Source organism: Camelina sativa, chromosome 17, assembly GCF_030686135.1.
Source record: "Camelina sativa cultivar CO46 ecotype springtype chromosome 17, ASM3068613v1".
In the NCBI taxonomy this organism is placed as follows: Eukaryota; Viridiplantae; Streptophyta; class Magnoliopsida; order Brassicales; family Brassicaceae; genus Camelina; species Camelina sativa.
Genome location: NC_141896.1, coordinates 20,070,468 through 20,094,072, shown reverse-complemented (window position 1 = coordinate 20,094,072; position 23,605 = coordinate 20,070,468). Strand labels below are relative to the sequence as shown.

The following is a 23,605-nucleotide window of genomic DNA, read 5'->3' as shown; positions in this document are numbered from 1 at the left end:
TTTGTTACAAGACGTTAAGTCTGATTAATTCTCATACACAAGCTTATAAGCTTAATACTAAACCAGACTCTAATCTTGGTTAACTGAAATAACCGGTTCAAATCATAAACCATCAATCCTAATAAATGATTCTTGATTCATAAGTGACGATCGTGTTTCTTGTTTAAATCGAAAAGAACAATGTCATTAGGCATCTAAAATCCACATTCATTGCAACAATTCATGTATATATAATGGTTGATTTCATATTATATACTAGTGTACATATATTATATTTCATAAATTAAAGGAAGAGAAATAACTCCAAACAAAAAAGACTATATATATATATATATATTACTAGTTCTCTACGGTTACGTGAGGTAGAAAATAAAACTAACAGGAAACATTTATCATTTGTCAAACATTACTTTTTTATTTTCTTTTTGGTTTAAACATTACTTTTAAGTACAGATTATATAACGATATCAGATCTTTTTATATACAATTTCTTGATTGGTTTACACCGAAGGTGAAGGCTCTTTAATCTTTTGGACGTGGAATCCATAAACCTTAGACATACGATACCTTCCTTTTTCATCTCGATCACCGTCAACATTCGAAACTTATGTTGTCTGCTCTTATACACATGCATGCATTATACATGTATGGTATATGTACGTACGTGCACTCACATGACACTACTCATACATGCAGACATGACACATGTATGAAAAGGTGTACAGTGTACACTATACCTGTGTGTGGGATATTCATTCATTCACCAATTGATCTAATCAATAATAGTTTTATTTTTGTTTGGACGGTAAAAGACTAAAAAGAGTAATGCTCCCTTTTCCTAACGGCAGAAAAGGAGGAAGTTAAAAATAATCAAAAGTGAACTACTCTCATTATTTTATTAGGAAGCATATAAGTAGATATGGACGGTCCCAACTTTATTCGACGACCATGTTTTAAGTCGTCAGCATTTTGACAATAGTCATTTGGCCGTCCCTTTTCAAAGGAGCTTTCTCTCTTTTTATGAATTTTCTATTTTCTGCTTTTTTCATCTCGACTCAATTGTTACTTATTTTTATAACCAACATGTTTATTAAAATAATGAATATCGTCATCGCTTTTCCTAATCCTTTCTGGTTTTGTATAAATTCATCACGGTTTAACTTACAAATGCTACCAGCTATATCGAGTTTTACACTTGAATGATTATATTGTTCATGTCTAAAGTAATACTTAAGCGATTACATTTTGAATGATGTTAACTCATTAGAATCTAGGAGTATTCGAACATCAATTTTATTACAATTTCAGATAAATAACGTTTTCTACTTTTTGTTACACTTAAAATGGCGCCATCATTTGGATCTGGACTTTTTTGTATTGTTATTTGTTTTGAAGTTTAATATTAATGGAAACATTGAGTGTTTTTGTTTGTTTGTTGACAGCACAATGAGTTGTTACCTATACACTACTAGGTTTTAATGGCTAATATTATAACCATTCATTCTACCTGGCATCAAGTTAATTCATGCGACTCTTTTCCTACGAATTAAATTTTAATTTACATCAACAAACCCACCCCATCAGTATTTATTTAGACCACACCCATCATGTGAAAATGAGAGAGTTCAGTTTATTTTGTCTAAAAGGCATACGCAAATCATTAAAATCCATGAAGTTAGAAATACAAGATCATATAATGTTACAACTTACAAGAGAATCTGTTTCTCGATCGTTCTTCATACTTATATTGTGAACTGAAAATATCACGCCAGGTATGTGCATTTGGTAACATCCAATTCAGAAATATATTCATAGAATATAATAATTCAAAAGAGAAAAGTGAGAATTTTTTTGTAGATGCACACATGATTGAATGAATTATTCGTAAGAGAGACAAGTTAAGCTCATATTAGTTATACAGAGGTGTCAATCAAACTCAACTCCATGTTAGCACATGGATACCTTTGGCAACTTTACGGTGCAAGAATAAAATCGTTAGATTCTTTATAGTTCATGTATATATCAATATATGTAACACTGAATCTTCTATTTCAAAACAAAATAAATATAATCAATCTGGATGAAAATTGAAACACGTTTTGATTTTCTAGTTGGACAGTTCTGTTTTTTTCCCTCTTTATGGGGAACAATGGAACATACAATATTCTACCAATCCGAAAATGGCGACGATAGTCTCTCATTTTTTGTGGCTCGATGAATGAGTCGAAGATTGTTGACTATCTTTTTGTATTTTATTCTGAGTAGAGAGTAGGACCGTGACTGGAAGATACTCATACGGGAAATGAAAAGAAGTATAAGGAGAAGAAAAAAAGTCTCTCTATAGATAGTAGAAGAGCTCACTCTCAAGTCTTAACTTTATATTTTTTTCTCGTTTCTCTCTTTTTCCTTCCACTAATTTTATCGTATACACACCAATGTATTCAAAGGAGATAAAAATTTGGCACATTTGTGACATTTGAATGTACAATTATTGTGTTTGTGTCTTCTCAAACTACATCCTTTTTAACTATAACGACATCAAATCTACATATCACTTATTCACCACCAATCAATATCTTTGAATCATATTATGATATGATGTTGTTATGAAGAGTACTGAACACTAATTAAAAATAAGATGATGGTTGGAGAAAATGTTTAAATATAGGTAGGAATACTCGTAAAGTCTTCCAGATAAATTTTTATAACACACTAACTAAATACCCTTTAATACATGTGAAATTGTCTATGAGTCAAAAATGGTGTAAGGGTATCTTTATAGGGAGATCAGTTTAGAGTGTTCTTAGAGTATAAATATTGTGAAAATAATGCAAGATCAGTAGTTAAGAACTTTTGTTAAGAAGTTAGTTATTGGAAGAATATGTTTAAAATCTTAAGATTTAACAATATAATATTCTTAAGCATATTACAATTATAAAAATTTATAAAATAACATTTTAATTGCAAACTTATAAAACTTTTACAAAAATTCAAATTACAATACCAAAATTTTTATGAAACAAAAAAAAAACATTGTAAATAAATTTTTTTTTTAAAAACAAACAAACATATATCTTAATTAATTAAACAAGACAAACAGTTTATTTAATTAATACATAGATTAATATCCAAATTTATTCCATATATTCTCAATCAAATCTTCCTTTAATTTGTGATGTGCTTGTTTATCACGAATTATTGTATTGCCATCACCTAAACCCTCAAGATTTGTAGGCATATTTACTGAAGAGGTAAGATCCAGAGTAGTTCCAGTTCCATCTTCTTGTTGGAATTCTTGTTCGTCATAGAGTGTGTATGAATCTCGTTCATCTTCGACAATCATATTATGGAGTATGAGACATGCTCTTATAAAATATGCAATTTTACCCTTTGACTATAAAAGATATGGATTTTTAATCATGGCAAATCTAGATTGCAGGACTCCAAATGCACGCTCAACATCTTTTCGTGCACCTTCTTGACGTTCTACAAACAATCGATAATTGGGGTGCTATGGTTGTGGGATGGATTTAACAAATGTTGCCCATTCGGGGTAAATACCATCCGTCAGATAGTAAGCCAAATTATACTCATTTCCGTTGACATAGTACGTAACTTTGGGAGCTCGGCCGTAAATAATGTCATTACATACTGGTGATTGATCAAGAACATTTAAATCGTTACAAGTACTTGGAGCTCCAAAAAATGCATGTCATATCCAGAGATCTTGTGAAGCTACCGCCTCCAAAACAATTGTTGGCTTACCGGTGCCTCTTGAATACATTCATTTCCAAGCGGTTGGGCAATTTTTCCACTTCCAGTGCATACAATCGATGCTTCCAACCATCCCGGGAAAACCCCTCTGTTCTCCATAAAAGAGTAGCCTTTGAAGATCCTCTGGTGTTGGTCGGCGTAGGTATTCAGTGCCAAACAAGTCAACTATTCCGACGACGAAATGTTCCAAACATTTACGAGCAGTACATTCAGCAAGACGTATATATTCGTCAACTGAGTCCGACCCAGTCCTATATGCTAATAGTCGAATTGCTGCAGTACATTGTTGTAGCGGTGATAGACCATTCCGGAAGGTTGCATCCCTTTTTGGCTTAAAATATGGAACTTCTTCACTGAGACGATTCAAAATACGCAAGAACAACGGCTTGTTCATTCGAAACTGTCAGCGGAATTGGTGAGCATTGTAAGTCGGATTATCAGAAAAATAATCATTCCACAAACGTTCATGTCCTTCTTCGCGTTTTCTATCGATATATGTACGTGGTTTCCTTTCAACCGGAATTTCCTCTTCAAATTGGTTACTAAATTGCTCTTGAAAGAATTGGTTTAAATTATCATTATTGGGATCATAATGGTAGTGAAAATTGTTGGAAGAAGATGCCATAAAAGCTATGTGTTAATAAGATGAACAAAGAGAGAAGAGAATTGTATGTTTTTGGTGAGAGAAAGAAATTGGTTTGATTTTGAATAAGATGAACAAAAGAGAGAAGATGAACAAAAGAGAGAAGAGAATGTATGTTTGATTTTGATGATTTACACTCTTGTGCTCTTCTCATATATATATATATATATAGTGGGAACAATCGGATAAACATACAATTCTTGTGATGGTGCAGCCTTCTCTTTACCTTTGTTCCTTGATTTTTTCATTGCCTTTATGCCAGCAGGCCTGCTCTCGTGCTCACCCACAATAGACCCTGAAGATGGTGCAGCATCATCGGCTTTTCTTTTGTTAGAGCTGGTTGTCTTTGGAGTGGGGTTCATAGGCTCCAAATTAATCCATTTCTGTTCAAAGCGAATCACATTCCAAGCATACTCCAAACCAAACTTCCTCTTGTACAGCTTAGTGTAGAGTTGGTGAGCATTCTGCAGAATATCCAAATCATTCATGCCACTAGCTTTCTCACCCTTTGCCTCTGCATAAGCTCCACCGAACTTACTCACTTCCCTGCTGATTTTTTGCCATCGTTGTCTACAATGGTCAGGGAGCCTTGGTTCACCACCACCAAGTACATGATCACTTGTTGCATAATAGTCACCAATGCGCTTCCAAAAGGACCCAAACTGTTGATCATTACTAGCATCCTTCGATGTGTTTAACCAGCCGCTTATTAGGACTAAGTCATCTTGTGCGGACCATATCCTTCTCTCCCTACGCTGTTATGCTGTCTCTTCTGTTTGACTAGGAGGTTGACTCGGCTGTGAACTAGTTTGTGAACTAAAAGAAGGGATTTGAGAGGAATCAACGTTTACATTGGAAGCAAAGCTGTCAATATGGGAAGTTTAGAAGACTAAAGTAGGATTGAGACTGGCTATTAGGAGTATTATTTGATTCCATAGCAAGCAGATTTAAAACGGAAGAAGGTGAGGAAGAGAGATTATTGAAAAGTTCTTAGAGATTGGTAAGAAAGAAGGAAATAAGATTGGTTAATATAGAGAAGTTAAGAAGATCATTAAATTCAAAGTTTGGTGTTGTTAGAGAATTTTAATTCTAAATAACCATTACCTACTTCAGTCAAATCAGAAGTAAATAAAGGTCATTTAGTGTTTTAAATATGTAAACCATAAAAGTTTGGTTTCGTTAAAGCATTGAACTCAGTTTACAACTATAGTCTACACTATCACAACTAAACAACCAACATAGACCATCGGAATCACCATCACAATAACCAAGCAAACAACACTTTAAAGGCAACTACAATCACTTAAAATCTGTGAATAACCAATTACTACACAACTACACAAACCAATCAAACATATTATACAATAGACAAACCAATCAACCATCCGATACCATCACAACTAAAGTTCAGTTTCGTTAATGCGATAAACCAACCTAGACCATCGCAATCACCATCACAATAACCAAGCAAACAACACTTTACAAGCAACTACTCAAACATATTATACAATAGACAAACCAATCTTTAAACCAATCACTCAAACACCACTCAAACACAAACCATTTAGACTATAGTAGCAATTGAAACCAATCTTTAAGTGATTCAAACCATTAGACTATATTAGCGATTCAAACCCATCTTTAAACCAATCACTCAAACACCACTCAAACAAAAACCATTAGACTATAGTAGTGATTCAAACCATTAAACTCAGACACCACTCTTCGAACACAAACCACTCAAACATATTATACAATAGACATTCCAATCACTCAAACACCACTCAAATCTTTAAACCAAAATGGTCGAACATTGCATTACATATAGTGAGTTTGACTTACCTTTTACTTTCGAGTAAAGAATGTTGTTGATGGTGGTCCGATTTAATTTGCCCTGCTTAACCTCACCTACATGCCTCATAAACAAACCAAAATCGATTAATGTTTATCGGTGTAAAGTTGATTTCAATTAGAGGGCAAAATCGATTAGAAATCACTCATACAAATCGATTAAGATTGATTTTCAATACAACACACGAAATGAGATTAGGTTTATAACACACAAAATCGAAACCCTATAACATGATACTAAATCGAAACCTAATTCAGAGATGAGATTAGGTTTATATCGCTGGAGATTACCTTGTCTATATCGCCGGAGATGAGATTTGCGAGGCAGAGGAGACAGAGGAGACAGAGAAGACGAGGAGATCTTGAGCTTGGCGAGACAGAGGAGATCTCTTGACTTGGCGAGACAGAGGAGACAGAGGAGACGAGGAGATCGCTGGACTTGCGAGACAGAGGAGACAGGCAAAATTACCTCTTGAATTTGGTGTTTTAATGGCCGGAAAACACACCGGAATCGGAGACGATGGTGATGAGAACACAAATCTCTCGCCGTTTCGCCGTTTGGGAGAGAAGAAGAAAACCCTAGGTTTCGAGACTGAACAAAATGAAAAATGAAACGAAGGTTCGGTTGGAAAATAATTCTTTCCAATCCGCGAGAGACACATCACACAAGATCAGGCCCAACAACAGTTCTAGAATAAGATCAATGAGCCTGATCTTAAGTCCACTATTCCATTATTTTCATTTTTAAACGGCCTAAGAACACACCAATCTGATATACCGATAAAGACGGCCTAACAAATAGGAAACGAACAAGTCTAATTTTATCACTTAGATGGGTATAAAAAGAAAACATTCGAATGTTTTACTTGGTTGATGGCTTTATCATACTTTCTTAAATTGCATTATTTGTTATAGTAATTTTTCTTTTCTCTTTTCTTTTTCTGTAAAAACCTTTTTTTGCAGGTGAAATTTTATTTAATGGGTTTGGCTCGGTATGAAATATAAAAGCCCAATAAGCTTAAAAACTAGGCTTCTTCTAGTACGTTCCAGTATCCTCCAAAAGACTCTCTCACTCCCTTCGTTTTGTGTCTGTCAGTAATATAAACACACAAATTTGCAGCTTTTCTCTGTGCAGACTCTTACGTTTCGTATCCTCCTCTGTAACAAGGCTAGGCTGCTCTCACTGAGATTTCGTATCCATGGCGGAAGAGGTAGGGCTTGATTTGGAAGAACTCAGACAACTCCAGAACATAGCCAAGAGACCTCGTGTTCTCAATCTCATCAACTCCGAGATTTCCAATTTGGAGAAGGTACCTATTCCACAATTTTTTTTACCCCTTCATAAATCGTTTTGTTATAAGTAGGTTGCTCTTATCTAGAAATGGAACTTGGGATTTGTTTTGAGAGTTTAGAGAAGAACTGTTTCATTCTTTGTATTTGTGACATGTATGTGTGTCTGAATAATTAACATGGAGAAAGGGGATGACTTTACTTTTGGATTGAGTTTGTCAAAATAAAAATATCTACTTTGGTTTCTGATTAGATTGAATCGTTCTTTTTGTAGCTGAGAGACTCTGCTGCAATCACTTCAAATGCAAAGCCAGAGGTACCGGTGACAGTTCCTGCACCGGTTTCTACTTCGGTTAAGCCGGTTTCTCCGTCAGTGAGCTATGTGACCCTTGGAACATTCAGCTGGGATCAAGACAATGAAAAAGTCAAGGTATTAACTAATCAGTATTTTCCTTAATCTAGAGTAGACTCAATTTAATCCCACAAGTGAAGGTTTTGGTTATGTTAATGAGGTTTTTTTTTTTTTAAACAGGTGTACATATCTTTGGAAGGTGTTGATCAGGACAATGTTCAAGCTGAGTTCAAGCCAATGTCTTTGGACATCAAAATCCATGATGTACAAGGGAAAAATTACCGATGTGCGATCCCTAAGTTGCATAAGGAGATTGTGCCTGAGAAATGTAAAGTGCTTGTTAAGCCTAAGAGGATAGTTATCACGATGTTCAAGTCTTCCCGAGGAAACTGGCTTGATATACACTACAAAGAAGATAAGGTAATAATACAAAAACTCGAGAACTAAGCTATTGTCTTAGTATAGTGGTGGAGCATTTGTCTGGTGGAAACTAAACTAAGCTATTTTTTTTTTGTTTGGTTCAGATTAAACCGAGTTTGGAGAAAGAGAAAGACCCAATGGCTGGAATCATGGGCTTGATGAAGGTAATGATCTCTTTCATTCGTGTGGTTTTCTGAGATGTATGTTTGTGCATCTTCTCGCTAGTTGCTTATGATTCTTTTTATGTTTTGATGTGAATAAAACTACAGAACATGTATGAGGATGGAGATGAAGAAACAAAGAAGACAATAGCCAAAGCTTGGACAGATGCTAGGTCAGGCAAAGCAGCAGATCCTCTTAAAGGACTATGAAGCTTCTTTGACCAGTAATCATCATTCACTAGTTCGTCTTTTGTAACCAAGCAACTGTGCTTTTATTTTCTAGTGTGACAGTATCTTTGAAAGAACTTGACAAAAGCAAAACATCTGTTTCTTTGAGTTTAGGCGAATGTTACATTTGCTGTTTTGGATATTAGTTTCTTATAAGCAAGCATTCGAACTTTTGTTTGATATTCCTAAGCAACTAGAACTAGAAGCCTTTGTTTTCGAAGTTGAGCTGATCAAATCTTGCATGATTCTGAGATGTTTGAACTCATGGCATTGAATATTAGATTTTGGCAGCTAAGCGTTGAAATAACTTCAATTCTGAGACGAGGCCCTACCCGTCAGTTAGATGGGCTAAACGGGCCGCACCAGCCTGTACATGCACTCCTACCTAATTGACCGATGCAACTAACAACTACTTATCTTTCAGATTTAAAAATACGTAAGACGTGGCTACTTGTAAGTTGATTAAAGAAAAAATAGAGTCCGTTACGCCGTGAAATTCGAACAGTTCACAACATCCAAAAACAAATTCGATAAAACAAAATGTTCATAAATCAAGAACCAAGTTATTTTAATCAAGAACAAAATTGTACTAAACAAACAAATTACCCAAAACAGACATGATCAAAATGGTAGTAATAGTAAAACTCATTGATACTAAACAGAGAGTTGTGACGATTGTCTCTTACCATCATCAGTGTATCCCAAAGAAGGTGGTCGAACTGGTTTAGGACTCTCGACAGCAACATCACTAGCTGAACTCTGCTGAACCAAAACCGGATAAATGTCGGTAGAAACCGAGAGACGAGAAGGCGAAGCAGGGGAAGAAGGCGAAGGCGAGACCGATGGCAGTTCGGAAGCCGGAAACGAAGCCATAGAAAGAGTTCTAGTGATTGAAGGATTCACTTCAGCTACTTCTTCAATACCTTCATCGATATACACAACATCTTGCATAGTCAACTGATGGTACTCGACGATTTCTCTCAAGAACCTGTTCTCTCTAGCGTAAATGGAGTTCTCGTGAGCTAATCTTGCTTTCTCTGCCAACAATGTCTCTAGCTGAAGCCTGATTAGGTCATCATCAGCTGGATTGTTGTTACCTTTATCCCGGTTATCTCTTAACCGTTTGTTTTCTTCTTCCAGTTGAGAGCACCGTTCCTTAGCGAAAGCTAAATCGGCTTTAACCGTTTTCAACTCACGGAGGAGAAGCTTGGCTTTAGCTGCTGTAGCCATGGCTACGTCACGTGAAGCTTTGAGTTGAGACTCGTGTGGGTTTGGTTGTGTTAATGGTTGCCATGGACTGCTTGATCCAGAGGATTGGTTATAATTGTTGTTGTCTGAATCGAGTAGATCGGATCCTTTACGTCTGATTTGAGAAGCTACGATCGTACGACCTTCCCCGAACGCTTTCTCGAAACTGTCTCCGATCTGATTCAGAGAGGTTGTGATTTTGTCTATGCTTTTGCGTATGGTTGGATTCGAGGGCTCGGGAACGACGTCGTTATGTTGCTGTTGTTGTTGTTGTTGTTGCTCTTCTTCGTCTTCGAGGATTGATTTAGCTTTCTGAGCTAAGATCCCCCAGAATCCACGACTTTCGCTCTTATCCTCGTAAGCCGTGAATCCTTGAGCCTGAGATTTGGTGACTTTTTAGGTTTCTTGCAAGAAAAGTAATCTCATGAAAAGAGAAAAAGAGAGAGAGAGAGAGAGAGATCAGACCTGAGAGGAGGCACGGATTGCTTGAGCGGCAAGGGAGGAATGAGAAGAGAAAGATTGAGAAGATCTGAAGGATCCGCCATTGGAGTGACCTTTGAGATCACCATGATCGTGATCAGGTGGTTGATTATAAATGTCTTCTTTGAATGTTGAAGCCCTCGCGATCCCTTGTCTTCTCCGATACGCCATTTTTTGTTTGTTCTTCCTTGTTTTGATTCTTTCTCTGTTTTTTTTTAGCTTTTTGTTTTTTTTGGTTGATGTTGTTATTAAGAAATTTTGTTTATCGCAATTTTTACAACCTTTGATCCTCTGGTTTTACGTAATTCACGTTCTTAATAAGTTAGATTAATGTTTATTTAATCAGAAAAGGATACAAACATCAAAACGTGGCTTCTAAGGAAATGGGTTGACTCCTAAATAGTAAAGAGGCATGTTGTGAGTTGATTTTACGGGCTATAATAGTGATGGGCCAATGGCTCACAAAAGCTGAGTGTGTGAATCAATGTTGTGATTTCTTTTTGATGATTTTGACTTACTGATACTCTAGGGGAATAACTGACGACTATAAGACAGGCTAAATAGCATACTTTTGTCTTGTTTTTTTTCTCTTTATACTTCTTTTAAGTTTTGTAATGAAAACGGTCGAGTGGTAGTGCTATTTTTATATTAGCTTTTTTAATCAATTATAAAGTTAGGAAATTTTTCAAGAAGATGACTTGGAACCCATAAAAAGATTGATTTGATAGAGGTTTTTCTAATTCGAAGGTTCCCAACTTTTCAATGCAAAAGAATGTCAAAAGGTTTTGGTAAAAGGGAAAAAAAAAAAACATCACGCAAGAATGTCAAAAAGCTTCGGTCTCACCTTTTCCCATGAGACAGAAATTGAGGAGTGGTTACTGGATGACCAGTTTAGAGTTGGATTTTTGAAGTTTTCCTAGGAATTAATTTACCTTAAAAGTTTAATTGAAGAGATTCAGTATTAAATTTATTTTTCTGTGACCAATTTTCACGGTAGTCGTCACTCACTATAGTAATATTCTTGTGAAGCATAATTTATTGAGTGTTGTGATTTAATTGCAAACTTTAAGTGATTGATAAATATTATATTGTTGACCAAATTTTGAATTTTGCTATATGTTTACTAACTAAAACATTAACTTTTTCGAGTTTTAATGTTATTTTTAGATTTTGAGTTTGAAATATAAAATGTAGGAAAAACTATTGTTCCTTAAAAAAAAGAATTGTACTATTGCCTCTATCTTTATTAATGAGAAAAAAATCAAATTCTTTAAATGAAAAACAAATATATTTAAAATGTCATGATTGAGTCATAGATATAAAGCTTGGTGTAAATATAAACAGTTTCGTACATATTATAGAAGGAATGTCACCCTTTCCATTTCTCTTCTTAAGTAAAATGTTCCTAGTGTAATTTTTCATGGTGTAGATATTTCCCTACAGACACCGGAGAAATGCAAATCTACAGACAACGGGCCAAACATGAGCTGGCTTTGGACCCGTAGTTGCACTAAGAAAAGCTGCATGCAGTCACATCGTGCTCTTTTCCATTTAATGAATATAATTTCACATGGAATATTTGGATACAATTCTGTTTTACAAAATTGTAACGTGGCAGAAAATTCACCTATATATATTTCGATATGAATCATCTAAGAACAGAGCCAGCCCAAATATCAAGCTGGTGAAACATGTGTTTGCGGCCCAGTTCTAATAATTAAATTTTCGGTTCTTTTTTGGTCAAAAATCTCTTATAGCTCTACTGGTTAAAGACTAGGTGGAGAAGTGATAGGTGGCGGGTTTGATTCCTACAGTTGCAGAATGATTTAAAAGTATTTTCTTTTTAGTATGAATTAGGCCATTTTTAATTTAGGCTTGTGGCCTTCTAATTGTTAGCGGGCTCTGTCTAAGAACACCTATAAATTGATGTTCAAGTGGTAACTTTGGTTTTTTTTTTTTTTTTTTTTTTTTGTCAACAAAAGATTAGCTCAAACGAGCCAATTTGGTGGAAAATTGTTTACATACAAAACATGATGCGGAGAGGTACGCGCTTGGTGTGCCAGAGAGTCCGCACTTACATTTGCGTTTCTAGAAATAAAAGATAGGGAGAAAGTCGAGAATTCTGTCCTGTCTACCTTGATGTCGTCTAGGTACGCCGAGAAAGCTGGCCAGTCCGAAGGAGAAGACACCATCTTCACCAAGTCTGAACAGTCTGTGTAGAACGCCACATCTCTCAAGTCATGTCCGATCATACACCGCATTGCCCAAATGAAAGCTTCTACTTCAGCATGCAAGGGAGAGAGACTTCGTCGAAAATTAGTAGCTCCTTTTATCAGCATTGGGTCCTGGACCGATGAACAAACCCATCCTGCACCAGCAAGCGGGTCACTCGGTTTCCAAGATCCATCTACGAAACAGCGATACCCCGTAAAAGATGTTGGAAGATTTACGGCGGGCCTCCTCTGACCGGGCTCTGGTGCGTTTACGGCTGAGGTCAAAACCATAATATCACCCTCCACCTGTGCCTGTTGCCATGTCATAGCCTCACCTTCCGCGACCAAAACAATTTCCTCGGGCCGCTCGTCAATATTTTCATAGACCCGTGCATTCCGAGCTTTCCAAATATACCACATAAGCCAAGGAAACGTTGAAACCTGAGATGCTGGATTATTTTGACCCAAAAAATGATCAACATTTGCAAACACGGACTCCGTGGGGAAAGAGTTCGGCCCCACCGGTACATGTGCTAGAGCCCAAACCTGGCGAGCTGGAGGACAAACAAAAATGGCATGATTTATTGTTTCCTCCTCAGCACCACACCGGACACATCCCGGATCGCACGCAATGCCCCGCCGTGCCAAATTCGCCGCCACCGGGATACACCCTGATAAGACTTGCCACATAAAATGTTGAATTTTTGGTGAACAAGGAACCCTCCAAACACTAGCCAGTAGGGAAGTAATCTCTGGACCACATCCAGAAGCCTGAAAAGTCCGAGGAACTTCCTGACGGGCCAAGTGATAACCAGACTTCACCGTATACTTTCCCGTTTTTGTAAAATGCCAACCGAACTGGTCAGCATTTTGAATGCTACGTAAAGGTATCGCCCTTATCAATTCAACATCCGTCGGATCGAAAAGCTCATTGAGCAAGTCCAAACGTCAAGTATTTGTTCGACGATCAATTAATTGAGTCACGGTTAGATTGGGGTCCATATGCGGGCCCGTGCATAAAGCTGGTCTCGGGAATTGAGCTGGTATCCAGGAGTCATTCCATACTGAGTGGTAACTTTGGTTTTATTATCATTATTAGACTATATTAATATTTTTAGGAATCAAAGGTGTAAGTACTAAAATGTGTACATATTACATAGTTTGAAAGTGTGATATATATATATATGGACAAGATTGAGAGAAAGTGTATGATTGGAAAGTTTAGTTTACATTAAAAAAAGTTCACATAATAAAATCATGTCATTTTAAAATTATTATGGGTAAGTTTTAAAAGCATCTCCACTGGAGAGTGCTCATCAAAAAATTAATCAATAAAAAAATAATATAATGAGAAGAGAGAAGAAGAAAAAAGGAGAACCGATATTCAGATTACTTTCAGAAGAAACAACCGATGTCGTTAAATTAATGGTTGATATTAATAAAAAATAAAAATATATAAATATAATAAAAATAAAATATTTTTTAGAGCAACCTTTTCCCTTGCTGATGGTCTAAGTGAGTTTTTAATATAAACTAGGTGCTTCCCCACGCAACGCGTGGGTTGTGCTAGTTGGCACTTTCTTGTTTTTTTTTTGTTTTTTCGTTTTCTCTTTTGTATTATTTCGTTTTAATTAGGCATATACGGGTTTTGCCGTCACTTATATTTATACACTATATGTTTATACCATTTCGTTCAAATGTGTATAATTGTGGCGTTTATTTTTTATGAATTATGAAGATGTTGTTTCTTGCTTTTGAGGATCCAATCTTATCATTGACTGATATTGTTTCCAATACATTTATTGTATTATATATTTTCTAATTAACTGCTTATGTAAACCCTTCATACGTTGATGTTGCAATAATAAGTTATTTTTTTAAAATATCTTCCGTGTAAGTGATTATGTTTGTATGCCCATGTTTTGGTCTAATATCAACAAGATCGTTTCTGTTTTTCTTTAGTTGGCTTTGAAACCAATATATTGAGTTAAGCAAATAATGGGTTGAATTATGGTGTTAATAAGTAATTTAAATTCTTATGTATATATATTGTATATATATGACTATAAATTTAGCTAACTAAAAAATTATGTAATCTTTAAATACAATCTTGAACATATATATATATATATATATATATATTTATTTGTGGGAGGAATGTATGAAATTATTGGATAGAAGTTATTTTTGAGTTAAATGACTTTTAATGTCTTTAAAGTGAGTTAACTATTAATAAATGTTTATATGTGTCTTGACTTTTTTTAAAAGGAATACCAAGTGTTTCCTTTCAAATTTGAAGCGATATAGTATTTTAGTTTTCTTATATGATTTTATGAACTTCAATGTAAAAGTTTTTCAAAGTAATAAGTACACTCACTGATTGAATTATAAAATTTGGAGAAATGTTTATTTCGTTTAATCATCTGCTCTTTTAAATAAATTAAATAAGTATGTTGTTATTCCTACAAATATGACAACATATATTATAGTTTAACCATGGAGTTAAGCAATGGAAATGGAACTTGTGATTGCAAGACAAAATGCTTATATGTTACACATTGATCATTTAAAAATGAATAGGAACATCTAATTCTCAAATAAAGTTGATTGTTTTGTTAAAACCAACATATGTGAATTTAAATTTAACTATACAAATTTAAAAAATAAATATGAATAGATTAGAAAGGCAAGAAATATAAAAGAAATATTTTTTTATATAAATAAAATAAAAATTGAAAAAATGTTAAATATATAAAATATTTTCTACATTAAAATATAGAATCAAACTCTTACAAGTTACAACATATATGAGATATATAACAACATTTGATATTTGTAGGAGAGGAGGAGAGAATGTTTACTATAAAATGATAATCCAAATTAGATAATGGAGATGAATCTTTAAAAAATAGAACAATGTAATATCTATATATATATAAACCTTTCTAAAGCTATGCTCAGTTACTGTGATCTCAATATTAGATATATTATTCATATTAATCAGAAAAAAAGAAGTCACGTTCGGAGGTTTTGGTGGAGGAGTTAACCAAATCTGAATTCTGGATAACCAAAATTAATATATCTAATACTCAATGATCAATCTTGATTGCACACTCTCTCACGTATTGAGATCAATGTAGCGTCCAAAGTCTAACATATGTCTCTGTTTCAAATCCACGTATTTAGCCAACCAAAATATGAATATAAGTTTAACCAACCAAAATAAATAAAAATATTAAAATTTAACCAAAAATAATTTCTCTTGAAAGATAATAAGTTAGTAGGAAGAATGAATTAATGTACAATTATTGGATAGGAGTTACATTTGAGTTAAATGGAGTTACATGTCTTTAATTATAAATATATATTTTAATTTTTTATAACCTAAAATAAAAGGAATACCAAGTGGCTGAATCAAAATTCACATGATTTAGTTGTTTGTTGATATAAACTCAACACTTACACATAATATTTCAAAATAAAAAAAATTTTACTTTTTAAGTGACAAACTAAATTAGTTTTCTTATAAAATTATATGAATTCTTCAATCTCAATAATTTTTAAAATCCCAAGAATAACTTATACTTTTTGGTTTTCACTCATCAATTTAATTTATAGTGCTAGATTTCATACTAATGGTTTCATCTTTAGAGAATTTAGTGAAATGATATTTTTAAAATTATATTTTATTTTTATATTTAAGTTCCAGTTGAATATGTTTTGTTTTTTGGATCATTTTTTATTTTGATTAAAGACACAAAAAACCAATTGTTTAATTATGTTCTTTTTGTTTTCAAAAACCTCAAATCATAAAAATATATATATATATATATATATTATATTGATCTCTGCAGATTTATCAATTGGATCACAAAACAAAAAAGTCTTTATAAATGGATAAATAGATAATTATATTGATCTTTAAATATTATATTGATCTTTATAAATTATTAAAAATGATACATGAATATGTGAGATAACCAGAGACATAATAGATAATTACATACGGATCATTTCAACTTTATGATCTTATTGTGTGGTGAATATTGTAAGGAAGTATGAAAATAATGACTTATAAGATGTTAATATAAAATAGAAAATGGAGATAAACATTTTAAAAGATTAAAATAAATATATAAGATATACATATCATACAAACTCTAAAACTAAGCTTTTACAATGATATTTGATTTGATTTTTTATAACCCATACAACAACAATAACAAAAAAAATACAAAACAAAACAAAACAAAAAAAAAGAGATTTGAGAGTAGTGGAAAAAGATGAGAGAATGAAAGAGTGATAGACTAAGAGAATAAGATAATGAGTATTTATAGGAAGAGAAATGATGAAAAATTACATTTAGAAAAATGAGAGTTACAATTCTAATTTATTCTTTTGTTTTAATACAATTGATTAATACAACTTAGTGGAGAAATAAAGTTAATGCATAATTTATAGGGAGAAGCTATAAAGATTTCAGTTTTATATTATGTGAGTTAAATGTGAAAACTTATTGTGTGGTGAATATTGTAAGGAAGTATGAAAATAATGACTTATAAGATGTTAATATAAAATAGAAAATGGAGATAAACATTTTAAGAGATTAAAATAAATATATATAAGATATACATATCATACAAACTCTAAAACTAAGCTTTTACAATGATATTTGATTTGATTTTTATAACCCATACAACAATAATAACAAAAAAAATACAAAACAAAACAAAAAAGAGATTTGAGAGAGTAGTGGAAGAAGATGAGAGAATGAAAGAGTGATAGACTAAGAGAATAAGATAATGAGTATTTATAAGAAGAGAAATGATAAAAAATTACATTTAGAAAAAATGAGAGTTACAATTATAATTTATTGTTTTGTTTTAATACAATTGATTAATACAACTTAGTGGAGAAATAAAAATATATAATTTATAGGGAGAAGCTATAAAGATTTCAGTTTTATATTATGTGAATTAAATGTGAAAATTAATTGTTTTTAAATTTTTGTTTTAATATAATTTTTTTTTTGTTAAAATTGCATTGCCAAGTGGACTAATAAGGAGAGACTGAAACTCTACTTTTATATATATGATTATTTTATTATTAATTAAACAGTATCAAATTTTTTAAAAAATGTAATTTATTCTCTTTTTTTTATCTCATTTTCTTATCTCAATTTTTTGCTCTTTGTTTTAATGTGGTTCCGGGAACGTGTTTTTTCCGCCTGCTTTATGATATGCTCAAATTAATCCCTAGAGCTACTCTCTCAAATTAAGAGATCACTGTAGTACTTAGGGGTCGAATTCCACAAGGACTCAAGACTACACAATAAATTATAGAGTTTTTCAATTATGCTAAACAAATTAAATTGAATTAAAATAAACAATGCAAAATATTAAATAAAAGCTGTGAAAATTCAGAAGATCAAAAAGCTAGGCTTAGGGAATTTCTCAGGAAATTATGAATAATTAAATCAATCAATAAATTAGGATTCAAGCAATTAAGAACAGATTTAGAACTCTAAACACTTTTGTAAATTAAATCAGTTCTCACTGCAAATAATATCTAAATTTAAAACCAGAAAATCCAAATCTCTTTGTAAAATTCTAGGTCAAAAATCAGCAATAAGATCAGGTTTAGATAAGTTCACAAAATTATTAAATCAAATCTCTTTGCAAGAAATAATTTTGCTCATCAAAAGGTTTTATCAGGAAAATCAATTATATTCTCATATCAATTTATTTTCCTAAAGTATTAATTCTAGGTGATCAATCAAGAATTAATATGAAGAACAACCTAAGATGAAGATCTAGATAGATAATGAATCCTAAATAAACAGATCTAATAATTCATAAAATCTCTGTGAAAAACCCTGAACCTAACAAGCAAACTACTCAGACATAATCAATGAAGAACAAGACATGATTCTGAATAATAAGCAATAGAGATTAAAAAGAATAAGACGGAGTTCAAGAATTCTTCTCTCAAAGCAGTTCAGATCTCTCTCCCAAAAGGTCTCAAAATCTCTCAGGGTTGCAGGAAAAATAAAACTTGATAGAATACAACTTAAGGGTTTGGAAAACCTAAAAACTATATATATATATATGTCCTAAAACACGTCAGGGACTAGTCTTGCAAATATGGAAAACTTCGGGCAACTTTGTAAAACTTCCAAATTTGGCTCTCTCGTCGGTTTGGACTGGGTGTCGATCGATGCTAAGGCAGTGTCGATCGATGCTAAGGCAGTGTCGATCGACACCATCTCCTCTGATAGATTCCAAGTTGATTTCTTGCGGATTATTGCTCCAAACTGATCCAAATTGCTCCACTTTGCTCCTTTCATGCTAAAAACCTGTAAAGACTCAAAAACATCCTAGAAACAAATGAAAAGACACTAAAAGACTCCTTATATCATGGTTAAAAACCACAAAAACCATGATATATCAACTCCCCCAGACTTAGCCTTTGCTTGCCCTCAAGCAAAACATAAACTTAGACCTGTGAAAGAGGTTTGAAAACAGAGAACTCACTCAATTGCATGATGATTCTTATTCACACTCTTCATTTACCTGACTCAAGAACTTACTTTTTATACTTAACCATGATTAGCATCAACATTCCTTACTCAAATCCCACAATCCTTTGGAATCTCTGAAATCTTCATTGTCATCTCAATATATAAATTAAAGCAAGTACAGGTGAGTTCTTACCTTGGGTGTATCGAACAGTGGCATATGGATTCTCTTCAGGCCAAGACATTCTTCTTACATCTCCTTTCCTCTCCCTTTTCTCACTTCAAAATTTTTTTTCTTTTCTCTCTTTTTCTGATTTTCAAAGGTGTAAGCGAATACCGGGGTCATCGGTAATTTACCTACCCCTCGCTTCCAAGTTTTGTGTGATCATTTGACTCAAGAGTAGAATAATGAGGTCACTGGTAATTTACCTACCTCTCTAAACTGATCAAAATCATCTCATCTTTTATTCTCTTTTTCTGATTTTTCTCTCTCTTTTTTTTTAAAGCACTGAAGGGAAGAGAGAGGGGAGACATACTTTGAAAAATTGCACTGTCTTGTATGGCCTGAAGAAGAAGTCTAGTCCACTGATTTCCAACCCCAAAGTAAGAGATTAAGTCCGGTTAAAATCCTGATAAAGGTTGAGACAACGTTAGATCAATCAGATATCCATTGAATAAGGGCTTTCAGGATTGTTGATAAGGCTCATAGTCTTTCTAAGCTTCAATTCTGAGATCAAGCATAAACAAGTAATCATTAGAGTGTTAGCCAAATAAGAGAAATCATTAATCAAGATCATAATTCCCAAAGACAAAAAGAAAAATTTTGAAAAATTTGACTCAAACTTTATGGTTTTGACTGACACAACTGAAACTCAAAAACAGAAATCATAGTTAGTAACTAACCTCCCCCAGACTTAAACAACACTATCCCCAGTGTTATCAAGTAAGAGGAAAGCAAAAATAGAAATAAAATAAACAAAAATCAAAATCAAAAGAAAAAGAAAAAAAAACCTACCAGTGGGTTGCCTCCCACTAAGCGCTTGTTTTCAGTCATTAGCTTGACTGTATTGGAGCTCAGGCATCCGGAGGAGCAGAACATGGCATTGAAGTCCTCTTCATCCAAGGTGGTGTATAAGCTTTAGGTGCATGAGGCTTGCCAAGGATGTGAGGAACAGGACCAGGGTGGGATTTAGGGATTGGTTTGCCTCTCTTATGTCCTGCAAAATCATCAACAGAAGAAACAAGCGCTCTACGATAATCTCGTGGCTTGGTTAACTGCAAAACAGTTTTTATCTCTTTGAAATTCTTATTGATGATAGGAGGAAGTTTAGGAGAAGGAGAGGTGTACCTTTGCCTTACCTGAGGGCTCTGGAGTGTGGATTGATGACTCTTCTGTTTGGGAACAGGTTTCTGACTTGGAGCATCAGTTTTGGACAAGCTTTGTCGTGGTCGTGGAGGGGTGTCGATCGATACCCTCTTGGTGGCATCGATCGACACTGAGCCTGATGCTTGTGTTGCAGAAACTTTTTCAACAGAAAAAGTCTGTCCATCAATAGTAGGAGCCCTCCTCAGCTTATCCATCTCAAAATTCAAACTCAAACCATCCACATTCAGTGCTATATGTCCCTTCTTCACATCAATGATGGCACCAGCTGTAGCCAAGAAAGATCTTCCTAAGATGAGAGGATCTTTAGGCTCTTGATCATACTTCAGCACCACAAAGTCAGTGGGAATCATGAAGTTGTCAACCTTAACTGGAATATCTTCTAAAACACCTTCAGGAGTTCTTCGGGAGCGATCAGCCAAGATAAGAGAAATCTGAGTTGGCTTGAATTCTGTCATTCCAAGTTTCACAGCAACAGAATGTGGCATCAAGTTGATGCTAGAGCCAAGGTCACAAAGTGAGTGAGAAAACCTTCCTGCAGAGATTGAGCAATCAAGAACAAAGCTTCCAGGATCTGGTAACTTCTTTGCAGTCCTACATTGAATGATTGCACTCACTTCCTTAGAGACAACCACCTCCCGCTTCCTCTCTTTCTTCCTCTGTGAAGGCTGGTTTAACAGAATTGCACTGACATCCTTAGTAAGCAGTGCTCCTTCTTCAGGGCTCAAACCATTGGATACCATTCTCTTGACATAGCGCTTAAGTGGTGGTGAAAGCTTTAGTGCATCAATTAAAGGCATCTCAATTATCACCTTATCCATCATAGCCTTGCATCTAGCTTCCTCCATCTCTTGCTTAGACTTTCTTGGCTTGGGAAAAGGAATCTTAGGCTTGTAGACCCTTTCAGCAGCTGGAACCTGAGATTTTGCAGTTTCTGGGCTCGTCTGGGATGAGTGTCGACCGACACCCAGGTGGTGTCGATCGACACCATCATCTGAAGTCGAGGATTTGGTCGATTTTTCACCCAGTTCGGCAGAAGCAATTTCAACATCATCTTCATCCCTCACAGATATGGCATTACAAGCATGCTTGGAGTTTGACTCAGTTCTTCCAGGAAGAAAACCCTCTTGTCGTTTGACAGACCCATCAGTCTGAATAACCTGATTCTCCAACTTCTTGACATGAATGTTCAATGCTTCAATCTTTCCATTCAGCTCAGTGTAGACATTGTCAATCTTTCCATTGAATGTCACTGTCAAATTCTCTTGACCTTGTAGAAGCTGCTCAAGCATGGCCTCCATTCTACTCTCAGAAGAAGTCTTAGGAGGTGGAGACTGATAAGATGAATTCCCATAGGTTCTTGTATAGCCATTGTTCTGTTGCTGCTTCTGGTCACCATTGTAAGGTCTGTTTCCTTGCTGATTACCGAATCTCTGTCCCTGATACCCAGCTCCATACACATAGTTTACATTCTCCTCTGAATTCTCTGGCTCTGGCTCAAATGTCTCAACTTCAGCAGCAAATTGGACTGACTTCTTTCCCACAAGAAGATTGTGCACTGAATCAAGCTTAGCATTAACAGAAGCTAGCTGATTTGAATCATATCCTCCATGTAATCTCTTCCTTTCAGCATCTGCTTTCTTAGTACTATTGCTAGCAGCTAAGTTCTCAATCAACAATTCAGCATCTTCTGGCATTCTTGTCTTGAAATTCCCATGACTTGCAGCATCTAAAGCCAACTGATACTCCCAGTCACACCCTCTGAAGAAGATACTTAGCAATTGAACCCTTGAGAAACCATGGTGTGGACAGTCCCTTTGGTAAGCTTTGAATCTCACCCAAGCTGCTTTGAAGGCTTCATCTGGTCTTTGCTTGAAAGAAGACAGCTTGATTCTTAACTCATCTGACATTGCATCATCATAGAAGTGGTTGAGGAAGGCCACCTTGACATCACGCCAGCTTGTCAATGATCCAGCAGGCAGCTGTTTCAACCACTGAGATGCCTCTCCCGTAAGTGAGTAAGGGAAGAGTTTGCAGAAGATGTAGTCCTCAGTCACCCCATTAGCCTTGATGCTAGTCACCAGATCCTCAAAATACTCAATGTGATCCAAGGGCTTCTCATTGGGCAAAGCAGAGAGTCTTTGCCCAACTAGTTGAAAGTACGCAGGTTTCAACTCAAAATCATTCCTCTGAAAAGGGGGAGGAACAATAGCAGACCGGTTCTCATACACTAGATCAGCCCGATTGTAGTCAACAATGGTCCTGATCAGATCCCGGTTGTTCTCCTGTCGTCGAACGGGGTTCTGTACGTGGTTGGCAGCTCCACGCACGTCTGCAGGTGGGTGTCGATCGATGCCACCTGGTTGGTGTTGATCGACACCAAGATCCGGATCATCAACGACACCAGCTTGCTGGTTCACAACAGCCTGCTCGTTGACAATAGGTTCAGGAATCACGTTTCCTTCTGCATCAAGCTTTTGGCCCTGCTCATTGTGCAAGTGGCCCTCTTGATCCCTCAAAACACCAGCCTCATCACGCATCAGAATGATCGTATTAACCATCTTCAGAGATTTGGCTGCTTTTCTGTTCTCACGCTCAAGTTTTCCCAACTCTTGGTTTGAAAGCTTCAGAATTGGACCAGTCTTGTTGCTCCTTGTGTTAGGCTTATTAGGCATACACCTGAAACACACAAGAGAGAAGAAAACAAAAGCGTGTTAGTTTGAAAATACAAAGAAAAATTTAGACAAAATCTAAAACTCAAATCTAATGGTAGATCAAAGAGTCCCCGGCAACGGCGCCAAAATTTGAAATGCTCAAATTAATCCCTAGAGCTACTCTCTCAAATTAAGAGATCACTGCAGTACTTAGGGGTCAAATTCCACAAGGACTCAAGACTACACAATAAATTATAGAGTTTTTCAATTATGCTAAACAAATTAAATTGAATTAAAATAAACAATACAAAGTATTAAATAAAAGCTGTGAAAATTCAGATGATCAAAAAGCTAGGCTTAAGGAATTTCTCAAGAAATTATGAATTATTA

At 34.8% G+C, this 23,605-nt stretch overlaps 4 protein-coding genes and 1 pseudogene across 4 annotated transcripts; 2 read left to right on the top strand and 3 right to left on the bottom strand.

Annotated features, from left to right (window-relative positions):
- Window positions 1-3,784: 3,784 nt before the first annotated feature.
- On the bottom strand, window positions 3,785-5,090 carry LOC104759522 (uncharacterized). Its single transcript, XM_010482432.2, has 3 exons — window positions 5,029-5,090; window positions 4,613-4,963; window positions 3,785-4,127 (listed from the first exon to the last, which is right to left on the bottom strand). Exons 1-3 carry the CDS (start codon window positions 5,088-5,090, stop codon window positions 3,785-3,787), a joined length of 756 nt encoding a protein of 251 aa, XP_010480734.2.
- Window positions 5,091-7,307: 2,217 nt separating this feature from the next.
- Window positions 7,308-8,899, top strand: LOC104757348 (uncharacterized). The gene is made up of 5 exons (XM_010480075.3): window positions 7,308-7,578; window positions 7,833-7,988; window positions 8,091-8,330; window positions 8,435-8,494; window positions 8,600-8,899. The coding sequence occupies exons 1-5, from the start codon at window positions 7,468-7,470 to the stop codon at window positions 8,699-8,701; spliced, it is 669 nt and encodes a 222-aa protein (XP_010478377.1). The 5' UTR covers window positions 7,308-7,467; the 3' UTR covers window positions 8,702-8,899.
- A 349-nt stretch (window positions 8,900-9,248) lies between these two features.
- Window positions 9,249-10,822, bottom strand: LOC104741596 (uncharacterized). The gene is made up of 2 exons (XM_010462481.3): window positions 10,433-10,822; window positions 9,249-10,345 (listed from the first exon to the last, which is right to left on the bottom strand). The coding sequence occupies exons 1-2, from the start codon at window positions 10,616-10,618 to the stop codon at window positions 9,374-9,376; spliced, it is 1,158 nt and encodes a 385-aa protein (XP_010460783.2). The 5' UTR covers window positions 10,619-10,822; the 3' UTR covers window positions 9,249-9,373.
- A 1,391-nt stretch (window positions 10,823-12,213) lies between these two features.
- LOC147924078 (uncharacterized) lies at window positions 12,214-13,350 on the bottom strand. Its single transcript, XM_087496608.1, has 2 exons — window positions 12,526-13,350; window positions 12,214-12,255 (listed from the first exon to the last, which is right to left on the bottom strand). Exons 1-2 carry the CDS (start codon window positions 13,348-13,350, stop codon window positions 12,214-12,216), a joined length of 867 nt encoding a protein of 288 aa, XP_087352734.1.
- Window positions 13,351-22,355: 9,005 nt separating this feature from the next.
- LOC147924077 (small nucleolar RNA R71) lies at window positions 22,356-22,456 on the top strand (annotated as a pseudogene).
- Window positions 22,457-23,605: the final 1,149 nt, after the last annotated feature.

What these genes read in the sequence shown, in the direction of transcription:
- LOC104759522 (XM_010482432.2), bottom strand. Translation starts at nt 5,090, where the DNA reads ATGATCAACAGTTTGGGTCCTTTTGGAAGCGCATTGGTGACTATTATG. An exon ending in ATTATGCAACAAGTGATCAT is followed by an intron (nt 4,964 to 5,028) that starts GTACTTGGTGGT and finishes AAAAATCAGCAG; the next exon opens with GGAAGTGAGTAAGTTCGGTG. An exon ending in GCTGCACCATCACAAGAATT is followed by an intron (nt 4,128 to 4,612) that starts GTATGTTTATCC and finishes GAATCGTCTCAG; the next exon opens with TGAAGAAGTTCCATATTTTA.
- LOC104757348 (XM_010480075.3), top strand. Translation starts at nt 7,468, where the DNA reads ATGGCGGAAGAGGTAGGGCTTGATTTGGAAGAACTCAGACAACTCCAG. An exon ending in TACACTACAAAGAAGATAAG is followed by an intron (nt 8,331 to 8,434) that starts GTAATAATACAA and finishes TGTTTGGTTCAG; the next exon opens with ATTAAACCGAGTTTGGAGAA. An exon ending in GAATCATGGGCTTGATGAAG is followed by an intron (nt 8,495 to 8,599) that starts GTAATGATCTCT and finishes ATAAAACTACAG; the next exon opens with AACATGTATGAGGATGGAGA.
- LOC104741596 (XM_010462481.3), bottom strand. Translation starts at nt 10,618, where the DNA reads ATGGCGTATCGGAGAAGACAAGGGATCGCGAGGGCTTCAACATTCAAA. An exon ending in CAATCCGTGCCTCCTCTCAG is followed by an intron (nt 10,346 to 10,432) that starts GTCTGATCTCTC and finishes ACCAAATCTCAG; the next exon opens with GCTCAAGGATTCACGGCTTA.
- LOC147924078 (XM_087496608.1), bottom strand. Translation starts at nt 13,350, where the DNA reads ATGTGGCAAGTCTTATCAGGGTGTATCCCGGTGGCGGCGAATTTGGCA. An exon ending in TTATTTCTAGAAACGCAAAT is followed by an intron (nt 12,256 to 12,525) that starts GTAAGTGCGGAC and finishes CTGCAACTGTAG; the next exon opens with GAATCAAACCCGCCACCTAT.